This window comes from Sminthopsis crassicaudata, chromosome 1 (genome assembly GCF_048593235.1).
Source record: "Sminthopsis crassicaudata isolate SCR6 chromosome 1, ASM4859323v1, whole genome shotgun sequence".
NCBI classification, from domain to species: domain Eukaryota; kingdom Metazoa; phylum Chordata; class Mammalia; order Dasyuromorphia; family Dasyuridae; genus Sminthopsis; species Sminthopsis crassicaudata.
Genome location: NC_133617.1, coordinates 297,886,748 through 297,911,272, shown reverse-complemented (window position 1 = coordinate 297,911,272; position 24,525 = coordinate 297,886,748). Strand labels below are relative to the sequence as shown.

Below are 24,525 nucleotides of genomic sequence, written 5' to 3'. Positions count from 1 at the left end.
TAAAATATTTTCTTAGGATATAGAGAATTAGACATGAACTCTATGTATTAGAAATGTACATTCAACAATTCAAAAGAAAAGATAGTTGTTTTTAACCACCCTATTTAGAAACAATGAATTTCTAATGAAATCTGATGTTATCTGATGGTAACATTTTGAATCATACCTAGACTGAAGAAAATGGGGAGCCATGGAAAGATACAAATGTAGTTACATGCAGAGGTCTAAAGTTTAATATTCTATGTATAAATATACATTAATTAATTAATTAATTAATAGAAACATAACTAAAGATAAGTGCAATTGAATGTCACAGAACTATAAGATTGTCAGGACAAGGCTAAGATTCTATATGAGTTGTAACTTGCAGCAGATAACTAAAGACAATAGAAAAAGACCTCTTAAAAATTGCCACAGATTGTTCAGAGCAAGGAAGACATATAAAGTTATAGGCCACTGTGTTTCATGAAGTGGGAGTTATCTATAAATGTTCATAATGTAAAAACAAAGTATATTAATAAAACTTCTTAAGAACTGGATAGCTACCATTAGAAGATTAATTAGAAACAAATTCAAAAATGATTTTTAAGTACTTGAGGAGGACATCAATAAATGATTATATATCACTATGATTAAAGAAAATACATTTTAATGCACATTTAATGTGGTATTCCAGAGCCAGACTCTGCTATTTTTTTTTAAATAAAAGAATTTTGGATATGAGAGCTATACTACAATTTGCATTAGTGTGCTGGAGATTTTCTGTTTTATTTTAGATAGTGCATGGAATGATACTTTTAGGTTAATTGTTCAAATACTACAAAATCTACTCTTTTCAATATTATAAATTCACATAGGAATACTGGAAATATTTAATATTTTATTCCAAATTTGAAAATTTAAAATAATGGTACAGTTAAATAACAATCAACAAAATCTTTTCAAAACCCTTATTATGTGCTAATTAGTGGAAATAAAAAAGTGAAGCCAAAAACATTTCCAGCCTTCAAAAAAGATTACATTCTAATTGGTGGAGGAAATAATATGTAAATAGCTAAGTGCATAAAAGATACATACAGAACAGGTGGAAGTTAACCAGTAAAAGGAAGTTAGTAAGAGCTTGAAGGATTCAGAATGCCTTTCCTTCAGAAAACAGGATTTGAGTTAATCTTGGAAAAAGCCAGGGAAAGTAAGGGCAAGAGCGAGGAACAACAAGAAGCTGAATTGTAGAATGTTTGGAGGACAGTGAAGACAAAAAGGTGGACAGTGTCTAGGCTTTGAAAGGCTTTAAACAGAAATTAGAGGGGATTACGGGAGTTAATTGAGTAGAGAGAAAGGAGGGAAAGAGAAAGAAGAGGTGAACAAAGAGAGAGAAAAACACAGAGAAAGACAGAGAGAGACAGAGACAGATAGAGAATTTATTTTCTATTCTTCAACAGCAGTCCAAGGGGGAAGAAATTTGAACAGTTCTGATAATAAAAGTTCTTTAAAAATAAAACTTTTATGTTTTACAATAATTCTTTATTTCCATCTTTTCTGTCAAGAAAATAGTTTTTAGACTAGAAAGTGAAAAGACTAAGAAGAAATTGTAGCCAGTATAAGTGAAAAATACTTCCAAGATACTTCACTGCTCTAAATGAATTCAGATCTCTTGATGTAGAGTTATTATATCTCTAGGTAAAAAAGAACCTTGTGAATGTTATTCTTGAATCCCTATTGATGCTTTAAAAAGGGGAAAACAAAAGATATATTACAAAGTTAGGCTAAGTCAAATATCCTAATTTTCATGAAGGAAAAAAAGGTACATTCATTTAAGAAACTATAGACTTCACTCCTGGGTAAAAGTACAATATTAATAATGATAGTTACCATTTATGAGGTGATTTGAAATTTGCAAGTTTTTTTTTTTTTTTTTACAAATAGCTCATTTTATTCTCAGAACAACTCTGTGAGATAGATGCCATTATCTACTTACTCAATTTGGTGACAGCCAGAAGACATCATAAATTCTTGCCAGTGACAGTTACCAACCAAGATTGAGTTTCATGCCCCAAGCTCACCTGAAGTCCGAAATTCACATTTGCTCCCAAGTCCATATTCTACATCATGAGTTACAGTATAAAGCTCCTGCCTTTCCACCTGATGACAGTTAAGATGAACAAGTGAGACTAAGATCCTATGAAAACTGTTGTTTATACAACTTTGCAGGTGTCTAGTGCAGATATAGGGCAACTTACCACACTCAAAATGTCCATTTTCTAGGGCTCCTGAATCATATTGATCCTTTGGCTAGAAACTTCCAGAATCTATGGAACTGGCTCACAACTACTTTATTTGGTTATTGATTCTTTGCTAAGATGGGGGAAAAGGTTTACATAGGTGGTAAACCATTTCCATTGTGGAAAGGTCAACTATCTAGGGCTCACTGAAATACAGCAAATTATGGATGGAGACAGGGTTTTGGAGCTCAGAGCTAATTTATCATTAGACAAATCGTACAACTATGGAGCTTTTATTGATGACTAAGAACTATTATTCAAGGAGGGATAAAGTTGACAGAAAATATTGTTTCTTCAAGAAACAGAAAGCTTGTGTCTCTTTAGAATTTTTGCATCATGATATGCATGTACAAAGTGCCAGAGTGAGTTTGAAACTCCTGTTATTGAACAGGACAAGGACAATGACCAGTGGTTAAACACATTTACAGCTACTTGCTGGACACATCCAGTTGGATGCCCCACCAGGACCTCAAACTCTACATATTTGAAATGAAATTTATTACCTTCTTCTCAGAGTTTTCCCCCTCTTCTGACTTCTGTATTGTATTTTGGTTAATGGAATCATTACCCTTTCATTCACATAGACTTGACACTTGACACTTCCTTTCTTCTCATTTTCCTATAGCAATTACTTGACAGATCTTATTGATTTGATTTTCACTTTAACTGTTACTCCTTACTCTTTCATAATTACCATTCTAATTCAGGATCTTTCACTTTCCCTCTGGACTATTGTTATTATTTCTTAACTAATTTCCTTTCCTCTAATTTCTCCTCTGAAATCTGCCCTTCTCATAGCTGCCAAGCTAATCTTCTAATGCTTATGATGTACTCCTTAAAAATCTTTAGAGTGTCCTTTCTTCCATTAGACTAAAACAAATCAACATTTAAAATCACTATCTGGTCATTTTCCAAACATATCATACTACTCTCCTTCATCCAGTCTACATTCAACCCAAACTGGACTTAGGACTGGTCTCAGATGCTGTTTGGTACTCTCCCTATTTCTGGGCATTCACTTACGGTGTTTCCTAGCATCTAAATTGTATTAGTTCATACTGATACTTCCACTGAAAATAAACTTTTCCTTTTCATATTTTACAGCATATTGTTATATTTTGTCTTATATAAAATCACTTTGCATATATTAAATTCAATATATTAGATTAAAACTTTTTGAGAGTAGGGACTGTTATTTTTCAACTTTTTATCACAAGTGCCAATCATGGCATGTGGCCCAGAGTATAAATTTAACTAATATTTTTAATAGAAATGGATGGAATCTCAATTAAAAAGTCTTATAAACTGTAATATTATACTTTCTATAACATGATAATGTAGTAGCACAAGTACAATTTCCTGATTTCAAAGGTGAGGAAATTAACATAGAAAGGCTTCCTTCATAGCTAATGTAGTTTAGAACAGGGATTCAGAATTCCATTTTTTGATTCCAAGTATGTTTCTGTTCCCATTATATCTTGCTTTCAATTTGCTTCATCTGCAAGTCTAAGTTAGTGGTTTAGAGTTCCTTCAAATATGCAGAGATGTATGACAATTCTGTAAGCTCAGGTGATTTACTGTTTATCTATGATGGCTGCATGATTACTCAGTAGATAGTTTATAGGCCAAGATATTACTCTTCTAGCTTGACAATCTATTCCACATTCCTTCATAATTAGTCTTATTTTGATTGTGTCTACTCAGCAAGAAAAGGAATAATTAATCACAAGAACAATTCATAAAAGTTAGAATTCTCTTGGAATATTTAAGCCAGTGATTTTTTTTTTTTTCCTATATATGACTTACATTGCAAGTGAGATGACACAACCTAATTCATTTCAAATGCAATGGCTCTTGTCTCAGCCTGGGTGCTTATGTAAATTGTTTTTTTATTCCTTCTAGTGGTTTGGTTGGCTTTGGGGATTCAGCCTGAAAATGTAGTTGGTTCTTGCAATTCTTTTATAGCCCTTTTCTAGTTTATGTGAAGTGTGACAAATGTGAATTTGAAAATGTTTGTTATATTTTACACAAACTATAAAATTTATGGGAATTTATAGGATTTGAAGTATAATCAAGAATCCTCCTCTTTCAGAATTGTTCTTGTAGTATTTTTACTAATATAATTCTGCCAATTTGGAGTGTTTCTCCCTTCCTCTGGACCTATTTGAATTTTACTCATCACTTAAGGCCCAATTTATGCCATCTCTTCCATGAAGCCTTACATGCTTTAGCATTTATCTTTGGTCTTATATTGTTTTAAATTTTGTAGTTATCTTTTGGTGTCTTTTGTTGTTTGTTCTCTTTTCTTATGTCTATACCTTATTTTTCAATGTAGGTAGATAATTCCTTGAAGTCAGAATCTTTGCCATATATATTTATATTTTCCACTGGCTTTTACACATTCTTCTTCATTTAGTAGGTACTCTGTAAATGACTTGATATATAAATAGAAAGGGTATGGTGCTGCTTTAATAGAGCATTCTATGTTTGTTTATTGTGCACCTCTCTACTGTTCTTCATCATCATCATCTTCTCATTTCTTCTTCTTTTTCTCTCCTTCCTCTTCCTTTCTTCTCTGCTTCTTCTTTCTTCTTTTCTTCTTCCTTGTCCTCTTTCATTTCTTCTTCTTCCTCTTCCTTTTTCTCCTTGTTCTTCCTTGTTCTTGTCCTTTTTCTTCTTCTGCCTTCATCATAATCATATTATCATCATCTGAATTTGTCAAATCTAATCTAAACTGAGATTTAAGAACAATGAATTTAATATATGTATCTTACAAAAAATCAATCTTCAAGCTTTGTGGAAACAAAAGTATATAAATATTGTGGCTTTGTGAAAATTATCTACATAGCCTCCCTATTATCCTATTTGCTATTGGAATTGTTCTGAAGATGCCTATATTATATGTTTATGTATATAAACATATAAAATATTGCAATATTTTAAATCAGTTTTAAAAATCAGTTGTCTACTTGTATAATAGTCTATAGAACCTAAATATAATATAATAATAATAACATGATAGTGATTCATTCTAGGAATGTTTTAATTTGTACTCCAATAAAAAGATGAAAATGAGGTTATTATTAATAATAAGAAAACTCATATGTATATAACATTTAAAGATTTGCAAAGTTTTCCCCTTATGACAATCTTTTAAAGCAAGATGTATTATTGATAGTCAGTGGTTCAATGAAAAAAACCATTGAATTTCAAATAAAAAAATCTGGGCTCCATTCCTGGTTTTGCTACTTACTGACTGTGTGATCTTGGCCAAATTATTTCCATTTTAGTTTCTTCATCTATAACAAGAGAAGTTGGGACCAGATTACCTCTGAGGTTTCTTCAACTTCTTGAGTTATGACCCTAATATCCTGCATAAAGTCAGTTGGCAAAATCACAACTATAGAATCAGACTTTTTCAATTAGAAAGGATGTTTTCTTGTTCAGTATCTTCATTTTACATATGAAGAAATTGATAATCCATTCATTGAAGTTAATGATCAATTCAAAGAATTATATTTCATTTCTAAGATCCTTTCATTAGTAATTTTCTGTGATCTAATCAAAGATGTGCTTGGAGCTGGATTTTTTCAACTCATGAGAACTAATTATTAAATTTTCACTGTAAGCATTTACATCTCAGACACAGGCAAATATTAAAAATCAAGGATTCAATCAAGGATTGTTTTGTTGATTGTCTGGACTAAAGGAAGTGATGGAGAAAATGTTAATAAAACAGATTAAACTTAAAAGTATGTCATGTGCACAGTTTTCCCCGCTGGGATCTGCTGACTTAATCAATATTTTCTAGGAATAAAACTAAATAAAGTTGTTGTACCTATTAACTGAACATTACCTTCCCAAACAAATAGCAAACATAATATAATAACTTATTTGTATAGTACTTTAAGATTAGCAAAGCACTTTATATATGATATCTCATAAGTCAAATAACCCTATGAAATAGGTGCTATTATTTTTCCCATTTTATAGTTGAGAGAACTGAGGTAAATAAAGGTTAAATGATTTGCTTGGAATCATACAGCTGGAGTATGAGGCAGAATTTAAAATTCAGGTCTTCCTGACTCCAAGCCTGACCACTCTAAACATGGTGCCATCTAGCTGTCTAGAACATACACCTTCTCTATAGCCCCCTCCTTTGTATTTGTTGGGTCTTTAAGATATTTGTATATAATGCCATGATAAATAAAATTAGACAAAGAGCTTCATCAACAGGTGTTTCTGGGTTCCAGGCTCTAAGAAAGGCCATGAAATGAAGGAGTTAAATCCTGAACATAACTGAAAAGAAAACATATGCTGAAACATTAAAATGAAAGAAATGATTTAGCTTTAAGGGAAAAAAGGGAGGTGGGTGGGATCTGAGCATTGGGTAAAAAAAACAAGTCTATGAGACACATTTACAAACAATACCATGGCATTCACTACAGTCAGAGACCTAAATAAATCATCTTTATCCACATGATGTAAAGAATCATACTGGCTACATCGGATTTTTCAGCCTCAGTGAAAATGATGACTCCAGTCAGTAGCATTATCCAGGGCATGGGTAAGCAATGTATCCTTTTAGTATATGGTTATTTCAGGGATGTTTTATTAAACTGTAACATTTTAAATATTGCTGACTAATGAGAAATTCCATACGTGGCAGAGCAATAGTAGGAGCAGATATTTGTATATGCCATTTGGGATTTGAGTCTCCTTTTTCCTTTTCTCTCCAGATAAAGCCCCTCTTCTTCATTAATTAAATAGTTATCATCCACCATATGCAAAGGCTATCTGTGTGGATCTGGGTGAGATACTTAATCTCTGACTGCTTCAGTTTCTTCAATTGTAAAATGGGGATAATAATAACATCTACCTCCAAGGGTTTACTATGAGGATAAAATGATATAATATTGGCATAAAATTTTGCAAATCTTTAAGTGCTATATGAATGCTAGCTATTAAAAGATATGTGAATAAGAGACAAGATTAAATTGCACTAATCCTGGTTTTAAAATGAAAAAGACTTGGAAATCCCCATGTTAATTACATGAATACTTTAGATACTAAATATTGAATTCATACCAGCTCATTACTTCCATCTTCATCGAAGTCCTCCTCTATCCCATCAGTCATCTCTTCTCCATCTCCATCAGCATCTGGTCCTCCTTCAATAGGTTCTTCTGTAGAGTTATCTGCAGTCTCTGACACACATTCCTCTTGGTTCAACTCTATGTTTTCTTCCATTTGCTTCTTCTGAGCTTCTGAAGGAAAAGAGCAAATGGCTACCTTTCATAGTTAATGGTCTGTTCTGATGAACCAAAAATATTCTATAAAAGATGGTGCTGTACTGATAAAAAATGTGAATCTGATAATTTTTGTTTTTAGTTTTCTAGTCTGTGTTTTTGTTATTAAAGTGGACTTCAATATATCAATTATGTGCAACCTCACTTAAATGGATTCATGTATTTTTATTTTTAAATGTAGAACTTTTAAAATTCAGGGAAACAAAATAGTGGAATTAGTGGCCCCTGAGTGGGAGAAACCTTTCCATAAAGCAAATCATTCTTGGTAACATATACTTATAACTTATACCATTTTAAAATACAATCTTTTAATTGAATATGTTCATTAGAGATGGAATGAAAGCAAAATAATAATGAGTAACAATGACATAAAAATAAATAGTAAACTCAGGGGAAAAAGTTGGAAAGCACATAGAGAAGACCAAACCTAAATATGAGTCATATAAAAAGATGTTGAAATAGTTATATGTTAAATGTTAACCATTTATATTGTTGAGTTATTTTTCAGTTGTGTCTGACTCTCCATTTTGGGTTTTCTTGACAAAAGATATTGGAGTTCTTTGCTTTTCTTCTCTAGCTCATTTTACAGATGAAGAAATTGAGGCACAAAACAGTTAAGTGACTTGCCCAGAGTCAGGTAGTAAATGTCCAAGACCAGATTTGAACTCACTAAGATGAATCTTACCAGACACCAGGCCTGGTGCTTTATCTACTGAGCCAACTAGCTGCACCATGTTATACACATACACACACACACATATATGTACATATATATATACACACATATGTATATATATTAACAATAACAAGAATTTCTATTTATATAGTTTTTGCAAAGTTCTTTCATGAGCTATCATAATCTCATTAGAACATTGTAATAACCATTAAAAATATCATTGTCCCCATTCAACAGATGAAAAAAATTAAGATGAAGAAAAATCAAATGATTTACTAAAAGTCAAAGAGTAACTACTTATAAACAAATAAGTCACAAGTATTAAAGGCAAAGTCTATGTGAAAAATAAATTTAAATAATATAGATTACATTGGATATTTACTTATATTTTCCATTCCTAATCTCATTCATACATGCTAAGAAGGGTCTTAATCATCATTAAATATATTAGAACATGTATATTTTATCTGTGATATTTTTATATGATATTTCTTTAATATATCTAGGATCATATCAGTTCCAACTCAGCAAGGATACTACTTTTGTTTAATTTTTTTTTTTACTATTGATGATATTTAATATTAGTTTTAATTGTGAGATTTTAAAAGTTTATTGCATTTTTGACATACTAAACATTTTTGGTGGCCTTACTTTTCCTGTAAATCAACAGAACAATGTAAAGCAGTTCATTAATACATAACCTTTCAGAACTACAGTTAATGTTCAAAACACATCTAATGACTGATAATACCTCATATAGGGATAAGACTGGAGAACTCTCTTAAAGTAAGTCAGAATCCATTATATATGTTTCTTGCCTTACATTTAATAATTTAGTGAATTTTTAAATAAGCTATTTTTAAGGCTTAAGGAAACAGTGGTAGAATGATTGGCAACTAAATTTGTCTGTGATCTTATTGATACTGGTTTCCCCCTCTAACAAAGCAGTTCCTCTCCCATTCTTTTTCTTTCATCATGTGATTCGTGTCCTTGTCCTCCCTAAATCCTCTACAAGGGGAACACTCAGCTTGGGGAGATCCTTCTTCTAGGAATCTTAATATTCTGCAGGCACAAAGGAAGCAAGTAGGTTATACACTGGTTTACTTCCTCTTATTGTCACATATCTCATTGGAAATATTTTTTATACAACTTGTATACAAATACATATTGTAAAATATTATAACCTATTTAGTTCCATCTTGGTATACCCAGTGCTTTTTGAGTTAAAATGTAATTTTGATTGATCAAAGGTTATGCTATTCCCTGGTATATAGCATAGAATCTTTAGAAGAATTCTAAAGGTAAAAATGCCATCTCTTACACAATGCTTTCCTTGATCACCCATTGCCAGTTGTTTTTATTGCACTAAATCAGTGATTCTACTATTCTTTCAAATATTTCTAATGTGTCACATAAATACAAGCTAGATTCTCTTGGCAAGTGAATGGTTCCTTTATGTTTTGTCTTATCCATTTCTAATCTAATTGAGCTCCTCAGACTATTTCTAATGTCTAAATTGGTAAGGAAAAAAGATTTGCTTTTTGACTTCATATACATGGCTTCAAAGGAATGTCAAGTTTATTTAGTATTTTAAAATTTGTTTTGCCAATTAAGAAGTCAAGCAAGAATGAATATAGTACTTTTGACAAAAATAGAATAATTGATTGAAGAACATGAGTTGAGAACTATCTATCTCAAAAGGCTTAGAAGAAATCCTCCACTGTTTTGGGCAGATCTTCTCTTGTGGATTTATGGGAGGACATGAAAAAGAATCTCAGTCTGAGAAAGTACTGATGGGTGCTTACTTTGTACATTTGTTAGAGTAAGAATCCACAGAGAAGAGACAAAGCATGACATCGTGAATATACATTTGGAGTTGGAGTCAGAAAGACCTGGATTTAAAAGTCATACTTCTTACTTACCTTCTTAAGATATATAATTTTGGGCCAGTTACTTAACCTTCTAAGTCTCAGTTTCTTCCTCTGTTAAATGGGGATAATAACTATAGTACCTACTTCCAAGGCTTATTGTAGTGTTCAAATACTATAAGGATAGGAATGAACAAAGTCCTGTGTAAACTTAGAAAAAATATTCAGGCTGTCCCAAAAATCTCAATGAAGTTTATGTTCTAATAGATTAAAACTGTATTAAGACTTGTGGGATGACCTGCATAATTGTACCATTACACAATAATATGTGACATTGTACACTCTGTGTTATTATGTGATCATGGATCTATTGAAGTACCGCAGTATTGATAAATACACAAAGTAGAAAGAAAGGTCTGTGTGTGAGCTGGTACTTGAAAGTGAAGTGTCAGAAATGATGAATTTGAGGCCAAAAAAGTAGAGAATAGAATCAATATGTGTCCTCTAGCCAAAATAATTCTAAAAGAATTCCAAATGCTTCATGGTTTCTGCAGAATTTCTCCAGCACTAACTTGTGTTAGAGCTCAGAAAGGAAATATTCTAGGTTGACATCCATCGAAGAAATAATATATGAAATCACATGTTATTTAAGTGTGATGAATAGCTTAATAAGCACTTTTATTTAAGAGGCACATTGGCATAACAAGTTAAAATGTCTATGCATTTTACTGAATAAATATGCTTTCTACAGAGATAACTGATTGCATTCACTTTCACTAAAAACTAGTAAGTTTTATTTTTAGTAGTGTATCTTTTCTATTCATAATTTTAAAACACACTGTGATGTGACTTGCTTCCTCAAAGTTCTAGGTGATACTATTTGCCTTTCTTATTTAATAAAATACAACCAAAATATTTGTTTGGGCTGTATACTAAGTGACAAGAGGAGATATACAGTTTAGATAAGACATGATTGCTACTGTTCGTGCAGTTTATAGCTTAGCAAAAGAATAAGTATAAATGAATATTATCTTCATTATGATACTGAAAGTCACACAATATGTACATTACTAGGGTACAAAAATTGTGCTAGATGAGATCTTGCAGAGAATGATAATGTAGAGAACTAGTGAAAAATTGAATTGAGACTTGCAGAATAGATAGAACATATTTATAAGAGGATTGAAGATATTTCAGATGTAAAAGAGTAAAGCTACAAGAACATGAAAGTATAAAAAATGTTGCAAGTAGTAGAACTGTTGGAAGAAGAGTTTGTATTGTGTTTGATAGACAACTTTAAGAAGCTAGAGAAGACTTTTCAATTGAAAAGCAAATGCTTAGGGGAGATTATTCTGGTAGTGGTATTATTAAAGGATTAATTAGAGATAAGAGAGATAGAAATGGAAGAACTAATAAAAGGAATGAAAAAAAAAACTTCTTAAGCTTAACATTGTACTAAGTGGCAAAGATATAAATAGGAAAAAATAGGGCAATCCTTGCTCTCAAAGAGGCTATATAATCCAATTTTAAGAGACAATACAAAAATCCAGTAGTATGAATTGCAGAAAGGCCTAGATGTCCAAAGTTTCCATCAAAAATTAAATGAGAGTACCTGGAATCTAAAGTAAGGCTGAGAGCAACATTAAAGTACAGTGAAAGCAGGTATGACTTTTTTCAGGTGATTCTAATATAGGTTATATTTGTTTTAATTGAGTTGGGAAACATGCATGCTGATGTGTGTGTGTGTGTGTGTGTGTGTGTGTGTATAACAAATTGAAAAGGAGACACACAGAGAGACAGAAAAACTAAGTGGGGGAGAGGGAGAGAGGTAGAAAGGGAGAAGGAAAGTGAGAAGAAGAAGAAAAGGGAGAAAGGGAAAGAAGAGGGAGAAGAAGGAAAGGGAGAAGGGAAAGAGAGTCTGGGAAGTTGAAATAAGAAATTTTCTCCAATGCATCTGGGTCCTTTGTGCCATGTGAAAGCCTCTGTCAGAAGGGTCAGTGAAAATGAGAAAAGTGATCAGGAAATATAGAAGAATATATGAAGAGAGTGGTTCCCTTTGAGCAAGGAGGACTGAACCAAAAAGGACCTAGTAAGTTTCTCGTGAGAAACTGAACTTAGCCTCCCACACTAGATCAAAGTGACAAGCAAGAGTTGACCTTGCCTATTTCTGTTCTTCTGCTTACTTGGGCATCACACCAATGCGATGCTTCTACAAATAAAATCAGTTATTGTTCTCTGAAAATATTGACTCTGAAAAGTCCCTCAAGCCCATTCCCATCACTGTATGCATCCTGTTACTCCCACTATTGTATACATCCCAAACCCATTCCCAACATTTTGTGCATCAGTTATTACTTTAGGATATGAGAAATATATAATTTTTTGTCCTCTTTCCCTTGCTAGGGATATTTTTTAATAATTAATTTTTTTCCCAATTACATGTAAAAACAATTTTAACATTCTTTCGCCTCCAAATGTTGAGTCCCATATTCTCTTTTTCTCTCCTCTCCTCCCACTGAGAAGACAAACAATTTGATATAAGTTATATATATGCATAGTCTTGCAAAACACATTTTCAAAGAAGCAATTCTGTAAAAGAAATCAGACAAAAAATCCCAAGAAAAATAAAGAAAAAGTATCTGATGAAGATTTCCAATGTGAGTGGTGAAATAGAAGTCAGTATGAGATATGAGATAGTTTTGTATTTTTAAGTGTCTTTTGTTTCTATTACATCCAGTGTTAGCTAGTTACCTATTTCTTCACTAACACACAAACACACACACACATACACACACACACATACATACACACAAACATACACACACACACACACACACATTTTTTATATAATGGGGGCATGACTGTTCTTATCATTGAAGACATTTTAGCCAAGCGCATCCCTTGAAAAGTTCAATGAATGGATCTTCCTATTTTCACTGAATTATAGTAACCAGCATGATGGATGAGGGAAGCCCCAAAACAAACACACAAGACACTCTCTCTCTCTCTCTCTCTCTCTCTCTCTCTCTCTCTCTCTCTCTCTCTCTCTCTCTCTCTCTCTCTGTCTAGCTTTTTGGGTTTGTGCCCCCAGAAAGGGATTCCTACAACTCCCCACCTTATATGAATCCCAAGGGGATTTAGGGGAGTCTGAACCCCAAACCTGCCACTAACCTCATCATTTAACTCCCTGACCACAAGGAACCCTAATCTCATCATGACCAAAGCAGAAAAAGAAAGATTTCTCTGCTTAAAGGACAGACATTTGTTCTAAAAAGCCAAGAAAGAAAAGAGTTGATAATTATATTTCTCTACTGTTTGTTTGTTTTGTTTTGGGCAATCTATTGGGGTTGTGACTTAGCCAAGATCACACAGATCATGTGTTAAGTATATGAGGCTAAATTTGAGCTTAATTCATGCTGGTACTCTATCCATTGTGTTATTTAACTATCCTGTAGCATTAAATTCCTAGTCATAGTCAGGTATTTTCTATCTCCACAGAGGATTACTACTTTAGAAGCTTTACCTACTACAGAGGCAAATGATATTATTTTCTGGGATTTATGTTTGAGGCATTTAAAAAAAAATTAAATTGACTTTGAGTCTTTCCTGTTAGCATTAATTTAACTCAGAAAGATGGCTGAGATAATTAAGCTTTTGATATGCTGTCTTAATTATTAATAAATTACTGGCTGAATTGTACTCAACAGATGGTTGAAAAAATGTTCATAGAAAAGTGGTAATATTTTTAAATAGAGCCAGACCAATAATTGTACTGTATAATGTTAACTTACAAAAATATATTTTTCTCTTCTTTTAAAGTTTTTTTCTAAAACACCTGAACAGAGTTGAAATCTGAGTAATTGCTCCCAACAAATGAAATTATGGAAAACTATACAGGAAAAAAAAGCATAGAAAGCATCACTTCCAACTTCAATAACCAAAACTTATTTTTTTTACAATTTAAAATTATTCAATAAACATTTATTTATCTATTTTTGCATTTCTATTGCATATTACATACAAAAATGAGATAGTTTTGTTTTCAGGAAGCTTACAATTTCCTTGGGGGAAAAATGCATTTCAGATAAAGAAAAACTATATAAAACTAAACAAATACACAGTGATTTAGGGGCCGAGGGAATTAACATCTGGAGAAATATGGACAAAGCACTTAAAGAAGGTAGCATTTGAGTGGAATCTTAAAAGAAGATAGAGGATTTGTAATGCAAAAGTGGCTAGAATGACAGTGTGAAAGCTTTTAAATGTTAAACTAGAAAGGTGGTGCTTTAACTTAAAAGCAAAAAGGAGCCATGGAACTGTTTTCAGTAGAGGAGTGATATGATGAGATTTGTGCTTTTTGAATATTAATTCTCTACAAAGTTGTGTGGAGGATAAAATCTGAAGGGGAGAGATTTGATGCAGTAAGAAAAAATGAGGCATAAATAGTCCAGAAAAAAGCCGATGAAGGCTTAGACTAAACCAAATCTTGTGTGAAAAGAGAGAAAATTAACATGTCTAGCATATTCATTAACCTAGAGTTATTAATAATGTGCACCATATGTGTGTACATATGTGTGTATTTTATACATCCATATACACATATAGTTAAAGTTAGAAAGAATATAAAAATTGTATGTAAACAAGCAGTATATTATGGATTTAGAATGTGAAAAGTATTGAATTTGAAGCTGGGAAGACCTGGCTTCAAATCCTATTTTTGGATCTTATTAGCTGTGTAACTCCTGGAAAAATCACACACTCTTTCAGTGAATCTAAGGTCATAGAATGAAAGTTGGAAGGGACCTCAGAAGTCATTTCCTTCAACTCATTCATTTTGTAGATGAGGAAATGGATTCTAAGAGGTTATGTGATTTGTCTAATCATCTAGGTAATTAAGTAGGATTTGAACCCAGGTTCCATGAAACCAGATCCAGAACTCAGCATCTCCATTCTAGCAATCCTTTATAATTCAGAAATCATATTTTATATATAGTAATATATAATTTTTATATATACATAACTATTGGTATTCACATATGTAATATTAAAAACTAAGTTATTTATAATATGTTTCTTTCTTAAATTATATCCTTCAAAACCTTTTAAGTCTTTGTTCTTTCTCTCATTTTTTTCTTCTTGTGATTATCCAATATGTACCTGATTCCTAAGCATGGTACATTAATTTCAATAATCAGATCAAAGCTTCATCTCATAATTCCATTTTTGCAACCCACTTCTCTCTTCAATGTTTAAAACAAACAAACAAAGAAAAAAAGGTAAAGGGTATTATATCTAGAGAATAAAGGGTCTTCAGAAGCCTTCAAGTCTAAACTCCTTATTTTATAGATGAAGAAACCAATGCCCAGGGAGAGGTTGAATAGTGGAAAAAAAGAGACATAAACCTCAGGGTTAAGATTTGAGTCTAAGTTCTCTCACTCAACAGCCCACATTCTTCTTTGATTTCTCTGCTAATGGACATGTTCCCCAGAGGCTTCTTTCCCTCCCATTGAAAATAAGGAAATAGAATTGAAGGGTGTCTTGTAGATTTTTAGAGATTACTGAGATAGAACAGCAGTGGTAACAATGTGAAGAAATCATAAGACAGAAGTGGTTCAGAAAGATGAGTTCAATAAGGGTGAACAAAAGAGAGGAGCAAGGCCACTGATAGAAAGTTTTGTCATCTTTTTTATTTAAGCTCCCTGTTTTAGACTTGCTGCGTCTATCAGTTTCATGCTATATTTTATATGAAAAGACACTGATATGTTCTAACAAATAGGTTCTAGTTATGCCTCTTGCTGTCTGTATCTTGCTTGAAAGAGATAGGGAGACTAAATAGCTCAGATAATAGCCAGTAATTCATTCAATATATCCAAATTTCTGTAACAAATAAAATTGACTAATGTAGAAATGATACCTTAAATCATGCTCTGAAGACACAGTCTCTGTTTATTTGGTAATTCTATGGCTCTGATGATGAAAATCAGATTTTGGTTCAGCCAGGCAGCCAAAAAGCATTTTTTGCAACCATAGCAAGAGATATGATTTATACACCACTTTCAACTTGGAAGGTTTCTAATCTTATGAGGTAGAACTATTTATATGTCTATTACAGTCTATCTTTTTAAGAAATGATTGGATGAATAATAATTCATCCAATAATAATCCATCATTCATATAGCAACAAAATGTATATGAATCACTTTTCTTCATGCTTCCACATGAAGGAAAGAACCATTTTATAGATAAATAAACTGAGGTTCAGAAAAGTCAAGTAATGGCTTATGTACATAGCTAGTAGATGCTGGAGCTTAAGTATGAAACCAGATCTTCCTTTTCACTATTTTACATTGCTTCTTCTTTTTCTTTTCTTTCTTTCTTTGTTTGCATATTTATCCAAGGAAAGAAAGCTAGAGGGATATATACTATAATGCATAATTAATGCATTATAATGCATATGACTTATGATTCAAAAAGATAGAGTAGGATAAAGTAGTAGACTAAAACTAAATATGAAATCCTGCTTTTATATTAAAAAAAATCAGTTGCCTAATTATAAGATGGAGAAGATCTGGCTTAGTTAGTTAATGTGAAAAAGAACCAGTGTTGCTTATGATTGCAAATTCAATATGAGCCACAAGCTATGGCTGATAAACAAACACACAGCAAAACAATAAATTTATCTAAGGCTATCTTCATAGAGATAACATGTCCAGACTGTGGAAAGAAACATATATGGCACTGAAATAGCACATAGATGGAGAGAGGTATTACCTAGCTAATCAGACAATCCCTAAATAAGGCATCACACTTAAAGGGCGATATCCACAAACCAAGAAAAGTATAGGGAAGAGTAAGCAGTCTAGCCAGAAGTCTAAGACTAGCTCAGTTAAATGATGTAGCAAAGAAAGAAGTGAAAGTATGAATAAAATGATATCTTTGTGTTCTTTGGATTTGAAAAACCTAAATCTTTTATTTCAGGTCTATGAATTTGGATAGGAAATAAATACAGCTTAATTTTCACTAAAACCTCTAACCAAAATTTAGCATAACCTTCAGTTATGATTGTAAATAATGGATCACAGTTGGATCAGGCATCACTGGGCTGCCATAGGGAACCATAAAGCAAAAAAAAAATGTTTGGAAACCTTGATCTAAATTATCCTTGTCTCTTAAAATAATAATCTATATTGTTTGTAGAAATAAACTATATGAATTGAGGAATGGTATACAGAATCACAAAATTTCAAAAGGAAGGCATCTTAGAGATCATGTAGTCCAAATAACTTATTTTTCAAATGATTAAAATAAGGACTATGTAGATTAAGCCATTTACCCAAAGCCATACTATAACTGATGAGTAACAGAACTAGGACAAAAACACACTGGCCAGTCCAGTGACCTTTTCATTAAATCCATATCAAGGAAAACTGCAATATGGGATAGTATGAGTAATAAAAAACACAATTCCTGCTGAAATAGAACTTATTCACCTAAAGCATGGAGAAAGAATACAGAATAACATAATCATAGCTTTAGATCTAGAAAGGGCTTTATAATTCATCTGGTCCAACTGCCTCATGTTATAAACTAGGAAACTGAAGCCCAGAATTATTAAGTGACTTTGCTGTAATCACAAAATTAGAATCTGAGGCAATATTCAAATATGATGCACAAAGGCAGTCAAGTGTTAATTGTATATGGGATGAGCTGGTCTGTGGAGGAAGCAAAATAATTTATTTGCACCTGAGCATAATATTTTTGGTGTCCTAGAAATGCTTATAAACAAACTTAGCAAAGAAAAAAAAAAAGCAAAATTATACCCTAACACTCAGTTTAAGAGATTCTGAAAAACTGCTCATTTTCCTGTACAACTCCTCCTTAAAACTTAGTCCAGATTGGGTATTAGTAGGGCACCTGCAGGCTCAGATTAAGTAGACTACTTTTCTAACAAACTTTTCCTGGAAAAAGACTGTAATTAAAATATATAGTTTTAAATAGTTTTGTAGGCAGGCTTCACACAAAATAATAGTAAATTGACCATGAAATGTACAAAATAAATAATTAATAAGCCTTAGATGAAGTGATCAGCATAAGTAAATGTTGATTTTTAACCAACTAGATAATTAAAGATAATACCTTAGGTGATTATCAATAAATTGGAAAGTAAGAGTTGCTTCAGAAATCTATAATTCTGATAAACTCCTTTAATCACAACTTTGATTTTGTATACATAGTTTTCATTTGAGAAAACTTGGAAAACAATAACTTTCAATTTCAACTTCCAACTGAAGGACATACTATAAATGTCCTTCAGCAGAAGATACTAAGAGAAACAAGTACTGCATTAATTAATTCGATTTCTCTTCTCATGTTTTAATATGAGGGGCATGTAATAGTCCCTAGGGAACAAACAGCCTTGGTCTTTAAAAAAACCTTCTGACTGGCTATGGTTGCAGGCATGTAAAAACAACAGGGTGCCATGTTCTCATCAGAAGAAAATACAAGCTTTTGAATTACTGTGTAACATTTCTAGATGATCATTCAGGAAGCTATGTGGAGATGTTATTCATCATAGCAGGCTAGAAGATGTAACAGGATCCCATAAGGATCAAATCTTTATCTTTGAGGTGATTTATATTTAAATGAGTTCACCATAATCCTTTAAACTGAAGTGCAAATTGGTTATCAAAGTCCATTACTGGAAAGATTGTTCTGCATGATAATGAATTTCACAATGTTTCCTAAAATGGAAATATTGATTTCAACAGTATCACAGGATATTTCAGTTAAAAAAAAAAAGATTTCAAGATGTTGTCATAACATGACAGGATATATAAAAATTCCATACATCTAAAGTTCTTTAAAGTTCCAATTTGTGTATAAACTTTTTGTTAGGAAGGGAAGGGAAAGAAAGGAGGGAAGGATCCAGACATGTAATTTCACTGGGAAATAAAATTCCTCTACTATTCCAATTTGCAACTATTTTCACAAAAGTATGTGTAAAGGATAAAAGGACTTTTACTCAGGTCTTTCTCATTCTCATGCTGCTACCTCACAGTGTCTTTCTTGGGCATGACTGTATCTTCAGTGTGGTTATGGGAGAGTTTTAAGTGAGAAATCATTGATTTTTGTGTTCTTAAAACATTTTATTTGTCCAGACATTCCATACAAAACTAAGGGATAAGGAATAAAACTAAGGGATTAGAGAAATAGAAATGATAGTTGAAATACTTAAGTATTTGTTTTATGGTTGCTTGACCTATTATTTCTTATTATTTTAGTCACTTTTTCCTTTAGTGATGGTGATGTCAGTGTCACCCATACTCAGGATGTGTGGAACTCTTACAGAGTATAGTTTCATCCTTACAACAATGATATAGGATCAGACTCTTTAAGACTGAGCCCATGATAATTAGTTTTCTGAGTCAAATGATCTTTAACTGAGTGACTGAATGTCTTGGGTCAAATGAATGTAGGTTAGGGTGATTCTAGCTGAAGCCTTATGTCAGAGGTGGCATCCCAGGGAATGGTTCCACTTGATAGTAAAAAGCTAGAGTCCAATCATATACTTTTATTAACCAGCATCATCTTAGTCATAATGTTGCTTTCTGAATGATGGGACTGAAGGAGGAGATCAGATTGCGGGCAGGATTTCTCTTTGCAAAGCAGATTTGAATACTGATATTGTGTTATGAAAATCTGCATCTTTTCATTGCAATTGTATTACATCAAATGTTTTTAATCCTTAACTATATTTTGATACTGATAATAGTTAGATGTAAATTCTACAATTGTCAGTCCCAGAATAAGCAATTATTCATAATCTTTGAAAGGACAAAATTCTATCCCATCACTTCAAGTCCCAGTTTTGTGGCTTTATGACTAGCATCTATAATACATAATAAAAGCTCAGCAAAGTTTCTCCTCTTATTCTGTGCTGTCAGTGTGACTTATAGTGCTGTCCTGGTCTCATTTACCTCCTAATGACCTGTCTATGACTACACATCATTTTCACTTACCTGCCTCAGCCTTCTGCTGCTTTTCAATCTTCTCCAGTCTCCCTAGCAAGGAGTCAATTTTAGTTTTGATTTGGGTTAATTCTTTCTTGATTGTCTGTAACTCATCTGATTTCACTGGAAGGGGGGACAAAGGAAAGAAAGAGACATAACATGAAATACACTCTGATTCACTCAAAGAACCCCCAGTCTCTGTATGTCCATGCCAATGTATGCAGCAGAGTACCTAATATTACTGGCTTCTAATATTAGGAGCCTCTTATTTCTTACAGGACTTGTGGGAACGGACATTTAAAATGGAATTCTTTCAGATTACACTACTGAAAATCAGTTGACAATGGGTTATACAAAGGGATGGGAAGCTTGAAAATAAGATATAAAATGACTCAAAGTATAATAATAGGTTCAGTCTTGAAAAAATTATAGCAATGCCTGTAAGTCTATAACACAGTGTGCATTTAAAGAGAAGGATGACTGAATCATTATAGGCACAAAATCATTTACTAACACTATTTTGTGAGGCCACATTGCAATATTATATCTCACCAGGTACTTTAAATTTTTATTCAAGTGCTAGGTGATATACTGAAACCAATATACAACATCAACCTTTTAAAATGATCATTTATAAAGTTTTTAAATAATCATGCTAAGAAGTAATGAAGGTGAATGCCATATGAATAGAAAGGGAAAAAAAACATTTATTATTTCATGATCAAGAATTTATCAAACACTCACCATGTGCTTGATACTATGCTCAGTCATACATAGTCAAAAATATTCCCTACTCTCAGAGGATTCACAGTCTGAAGTGGAAAACATCATACATGGGAAATAGTGTACAAGCAATAAGTATCTTCGATAAATAGGAAGTAACCTCAGAGAGAATACATTAACATTAAAAGACTCTTGGAAAGGTTTCTTGTAGAAGGTGAGATTTTAGCTGGGATATGAAGAAAGCATAGAAAGCAGGAAAAAAAGAAATTAAGAGGAAAAGAAGCTCAAGCCTGAAGGAGAGCCAGTAAAAATGGCCAGAATCTGGAGCTGGAGTGTTCTGTGAGAGAAAGAAATCCTGTTTCACTTCGTTATAGATTGGGGGGATTGGGAGAGTAAAGTATAAGAAGATTCAAAGACTAGCAAGAGTCTAGATCACAAAGGACTTTATAAGTCAAACAGAGGATTTAAATTTGATCCTGAAGGTAATAGAGAACTGATGTGTAGGTGGGTGACATGGTCAGACTCCATGCTTTTGGAAAATCTGGTCACTCATCAGAGTCTATACTAGAGTGGGGAGAGACTAAGGATAAGAATGCCAAGGAGCTGGCTCATGAAAGTATCAGAAGTAAGGTGATGAAAGCTGGCATGAGGGTGATGGCAGCATGAGAAGAGAAAGGGCAAATGTTATTAAAGTACAATTGACAGAACTTGGCAACAGATTAGAGATAGGGGGTTGAGAGAGAATGACATTTTGGTTACATATCTGGGTAACTGGGAGGATGATGGTGACTTGATACTATTGGGGAAGAAGTGGAAGAGAGGACAATTTAGGAAGGAAGACATCTTACTTTTGGACATGTTAACTTTAAGATGTCTACAGCATGGCTAGTTTGTGATATCCAATAGGTAGTTGGAGATATGACTAGAAGTCAGTGCAGAGGTTAGAGCTTGATAAACAGATCTGAGAATTATATATATAGAGATGACAACAGAATTTGTGATTGTTAATGGGATTACCAAGCAAAAGAATATAACAATAGAAAAAAAGCCAAAGAAAAAAAAGATATGTATAACACTACAATTAGTAGATAAGACTTGAATTATAATTGTTGAGGAGAACAACAAACAGTGACCACACAGGTAGTAGAAGAACTAGGAGAGATTAGTGAAAACTTACATAAAAGAGAGGATAAAGAAATGTCATTAACACAGTCAAAGGTTGCAGAAAGGTCCAGAAGGATGATGAGTTAGAAAAGGCCATTAGATTTAGCAATTTATATGTCATTAGTATTTTGGAGTGAGCAGTTACAATTGAATGTTTAAGTAAGAAGACATACTCCATCGAATTAAGAAAAAAGAGAGAAAGGGAAGCATTCATGGTGGATAGCTTTCTAAAGGAGTCTGTAAAGGAGATATAGGATGATATGAAAGGGCTAAGATATAGGATGATAGCTAATAGAACTCATTATGAGGGTTTTTTTCTTTTTTTTTTTTTCTTTTTTGAGGCTGGGTCTTGCCCAGGGTCACACAGCTAGGAAGTGTTAAGTGTCCGAGAGCAGATTTGAACTCCGGTCCTCCTGAATTCAGTGCTCTATCCACTGCGCCACCTAGCTGCCCCATGAGGGTTTTGGTTTTTTTTAAGCAAAAGGGAGACAAGGGTATGTTTGTAAGCAGCACTGAAAAAAAACAGAAAGCAGGGAGAGATGGAAGATTAGTGAGATAGTGAGAACGATAGAGAGGACAATTTAAGGAAGAAAATAGAAAAGCCTGGAGTCACTAATATATATAAAAGGCTGTGCCTTGGCAAGATGAGTTACCTCTTCAGGTAAAACAGAGATGAAGGATGAGCCAGTTGGGGAAGACAGCTGAGTAATGTGAGAAGAGGAAAAGAACAACTCTTAGTAAATGGACTCACTTTTTCAGTGAAATATGACACACACTTGCCATGAAGAGGGATGAAAGGGTTTGGAAAACTTGCTATAGTGAATGAATAGTGAAAAAGGATTATTTTGCCACTGTGATAGCTCAATTGAGATGATGCAACATACATTTATAGTGGACCTAGTCAGTATGGTTTTCTGATTTTTTCCAGCTTCTTTAGCATATAAATAGAAACAAGGGCAGTGGGCTGAGGGAGTGATACAAAGTTGGATCTTGGTAGAGCAAAACTGAGGGGATAAGGGACTTGAGAGCTTAAGAAAATGTAGAATTGAATTGGCATCAATATTCAAGACAGGGTGATCAGTTTAGGAGTGATAGCCTAAGAAAACCTGAAGAGTTAATGGGATTAAAGGCTCCGGTGTGGATGAAGAACAGGATTAGGGTCTGTAAGACAGGAGAAAAAAAATAGAAAAATAAAATATTGTGATGCGATGGAATAATCAAAGTTCATAATTGTGGAACATGACATGATCAAGAGAATTGCCAGCCGGGATCATGAAGGCAGAATTAATTAGAGGCAGGACCTGGATATAAGGTTTTAGGGACAGGGAAGAAGCAAGGATGACATTCTGGATGACTGGGAGGAGGAAGGTGCCATTAAACAAATAGGAAATATAAATTGGAGAGAAGTTTAGAGTAAATCACAAGCTCTTTTTTTTGGACAAGTTTAGTTTCAGATAACTACAGCACATCAGGGAGGAGATATCCATGAAGCAGATTAATGACATGTGACTAAAACTGAAGGAAGAGATTAGAGCTGGATAGCTCCTAGATAGATCCAGAAGTCAGTTATCTACATAGAGAAGATGCTTAAATTCATGAAAACCAATGAGATCTCCAGAATCAAACATATAGAAAACCCATAACAGTTTCTTGGGGATACAATTTTATATAACCAACTGATTATGAAGATCTGTCAATTATATTTTTCAGTAGACTCTCAGAAGTCTTTTACTCTTTCTTTCCCTTCATAAACCTCCAATCCATTCTTTATCCTATTCCCAGCATATGATATATGATACATATCTTATATAGCTATGATATAGCTAGCTATATCACTTCTCCAGTGACACCTAATTATTTATCAATAAAAGTTCTAGTCCTTTTCCCTGACATCCACAACCCTTCAAAGACTAAAATAAATCTATCTTTCATACATATTCCATATAAATTTTTTCCCCAAAAATGGTACTCCAGCCAAAGTGGATTGCTCTCTGTCCCCTAACTACATTTTTTTCTCAATCTCCATAGTTTGGTCATTGTGCTCCCTACAACTGAATTATATTTTTTCTTTGAGTTTGTTGAATTCCTGCCAATTTTTCAAAATACAATTCAAATGACAAATCCTTCAGATGTCCCTTTCTAATCTCCTTTGATCAATAATCTCATTAGGTTTCATAGCACACCATGTTTTCTGTTTCATAATTCTCAGTTCCCTTGCCATATTATTATTCAGATCATAGTTATCTCTCTTTGGGTCTTATCTCTCTACTGCAGTGGGTGGAAGAAGTTTGTAAATGTAGAAGCCAAGATGGCAAATTAGAGGTAGCAATTGAACTGAACTATCTCCACATTCCCCTCCAAATAATTTTAAAACAACACTTCAAATAAAATTTTGGAGCTGAAGAGTCAACATAAGGATCAGGATGAAATTTTTTACCAGCCTAAGAAAATTTATGAGGTTAGCAGGAGACAGCTTTGACACAAAGGTGCAAGCCT

General features: G+C 33.1%; 1 protein-coding gene across 1 annotated transcript in view; it reads right to left on the bottom strand.

Annotated features, from left to right (window-relative positions):
• RALYL (RALY RNA binding protein like) overlaps positions 1–24,525 on the bottom strand; it is a 758,144-nt gene that overhangs the window by 8,222 nt on the left and 725,397 nt on the right. The window contains 3 exon segments of the mRNA XM_074278973.1: positions 2,061–2,139; positions 7,368–7,567; positions 20,152–20,265. Coding sequence (XP_074135074.1) covers positions 2,061–2,139; positions 7,368–7,567; positions 20,152–20,265 — 393 coding nt within the window.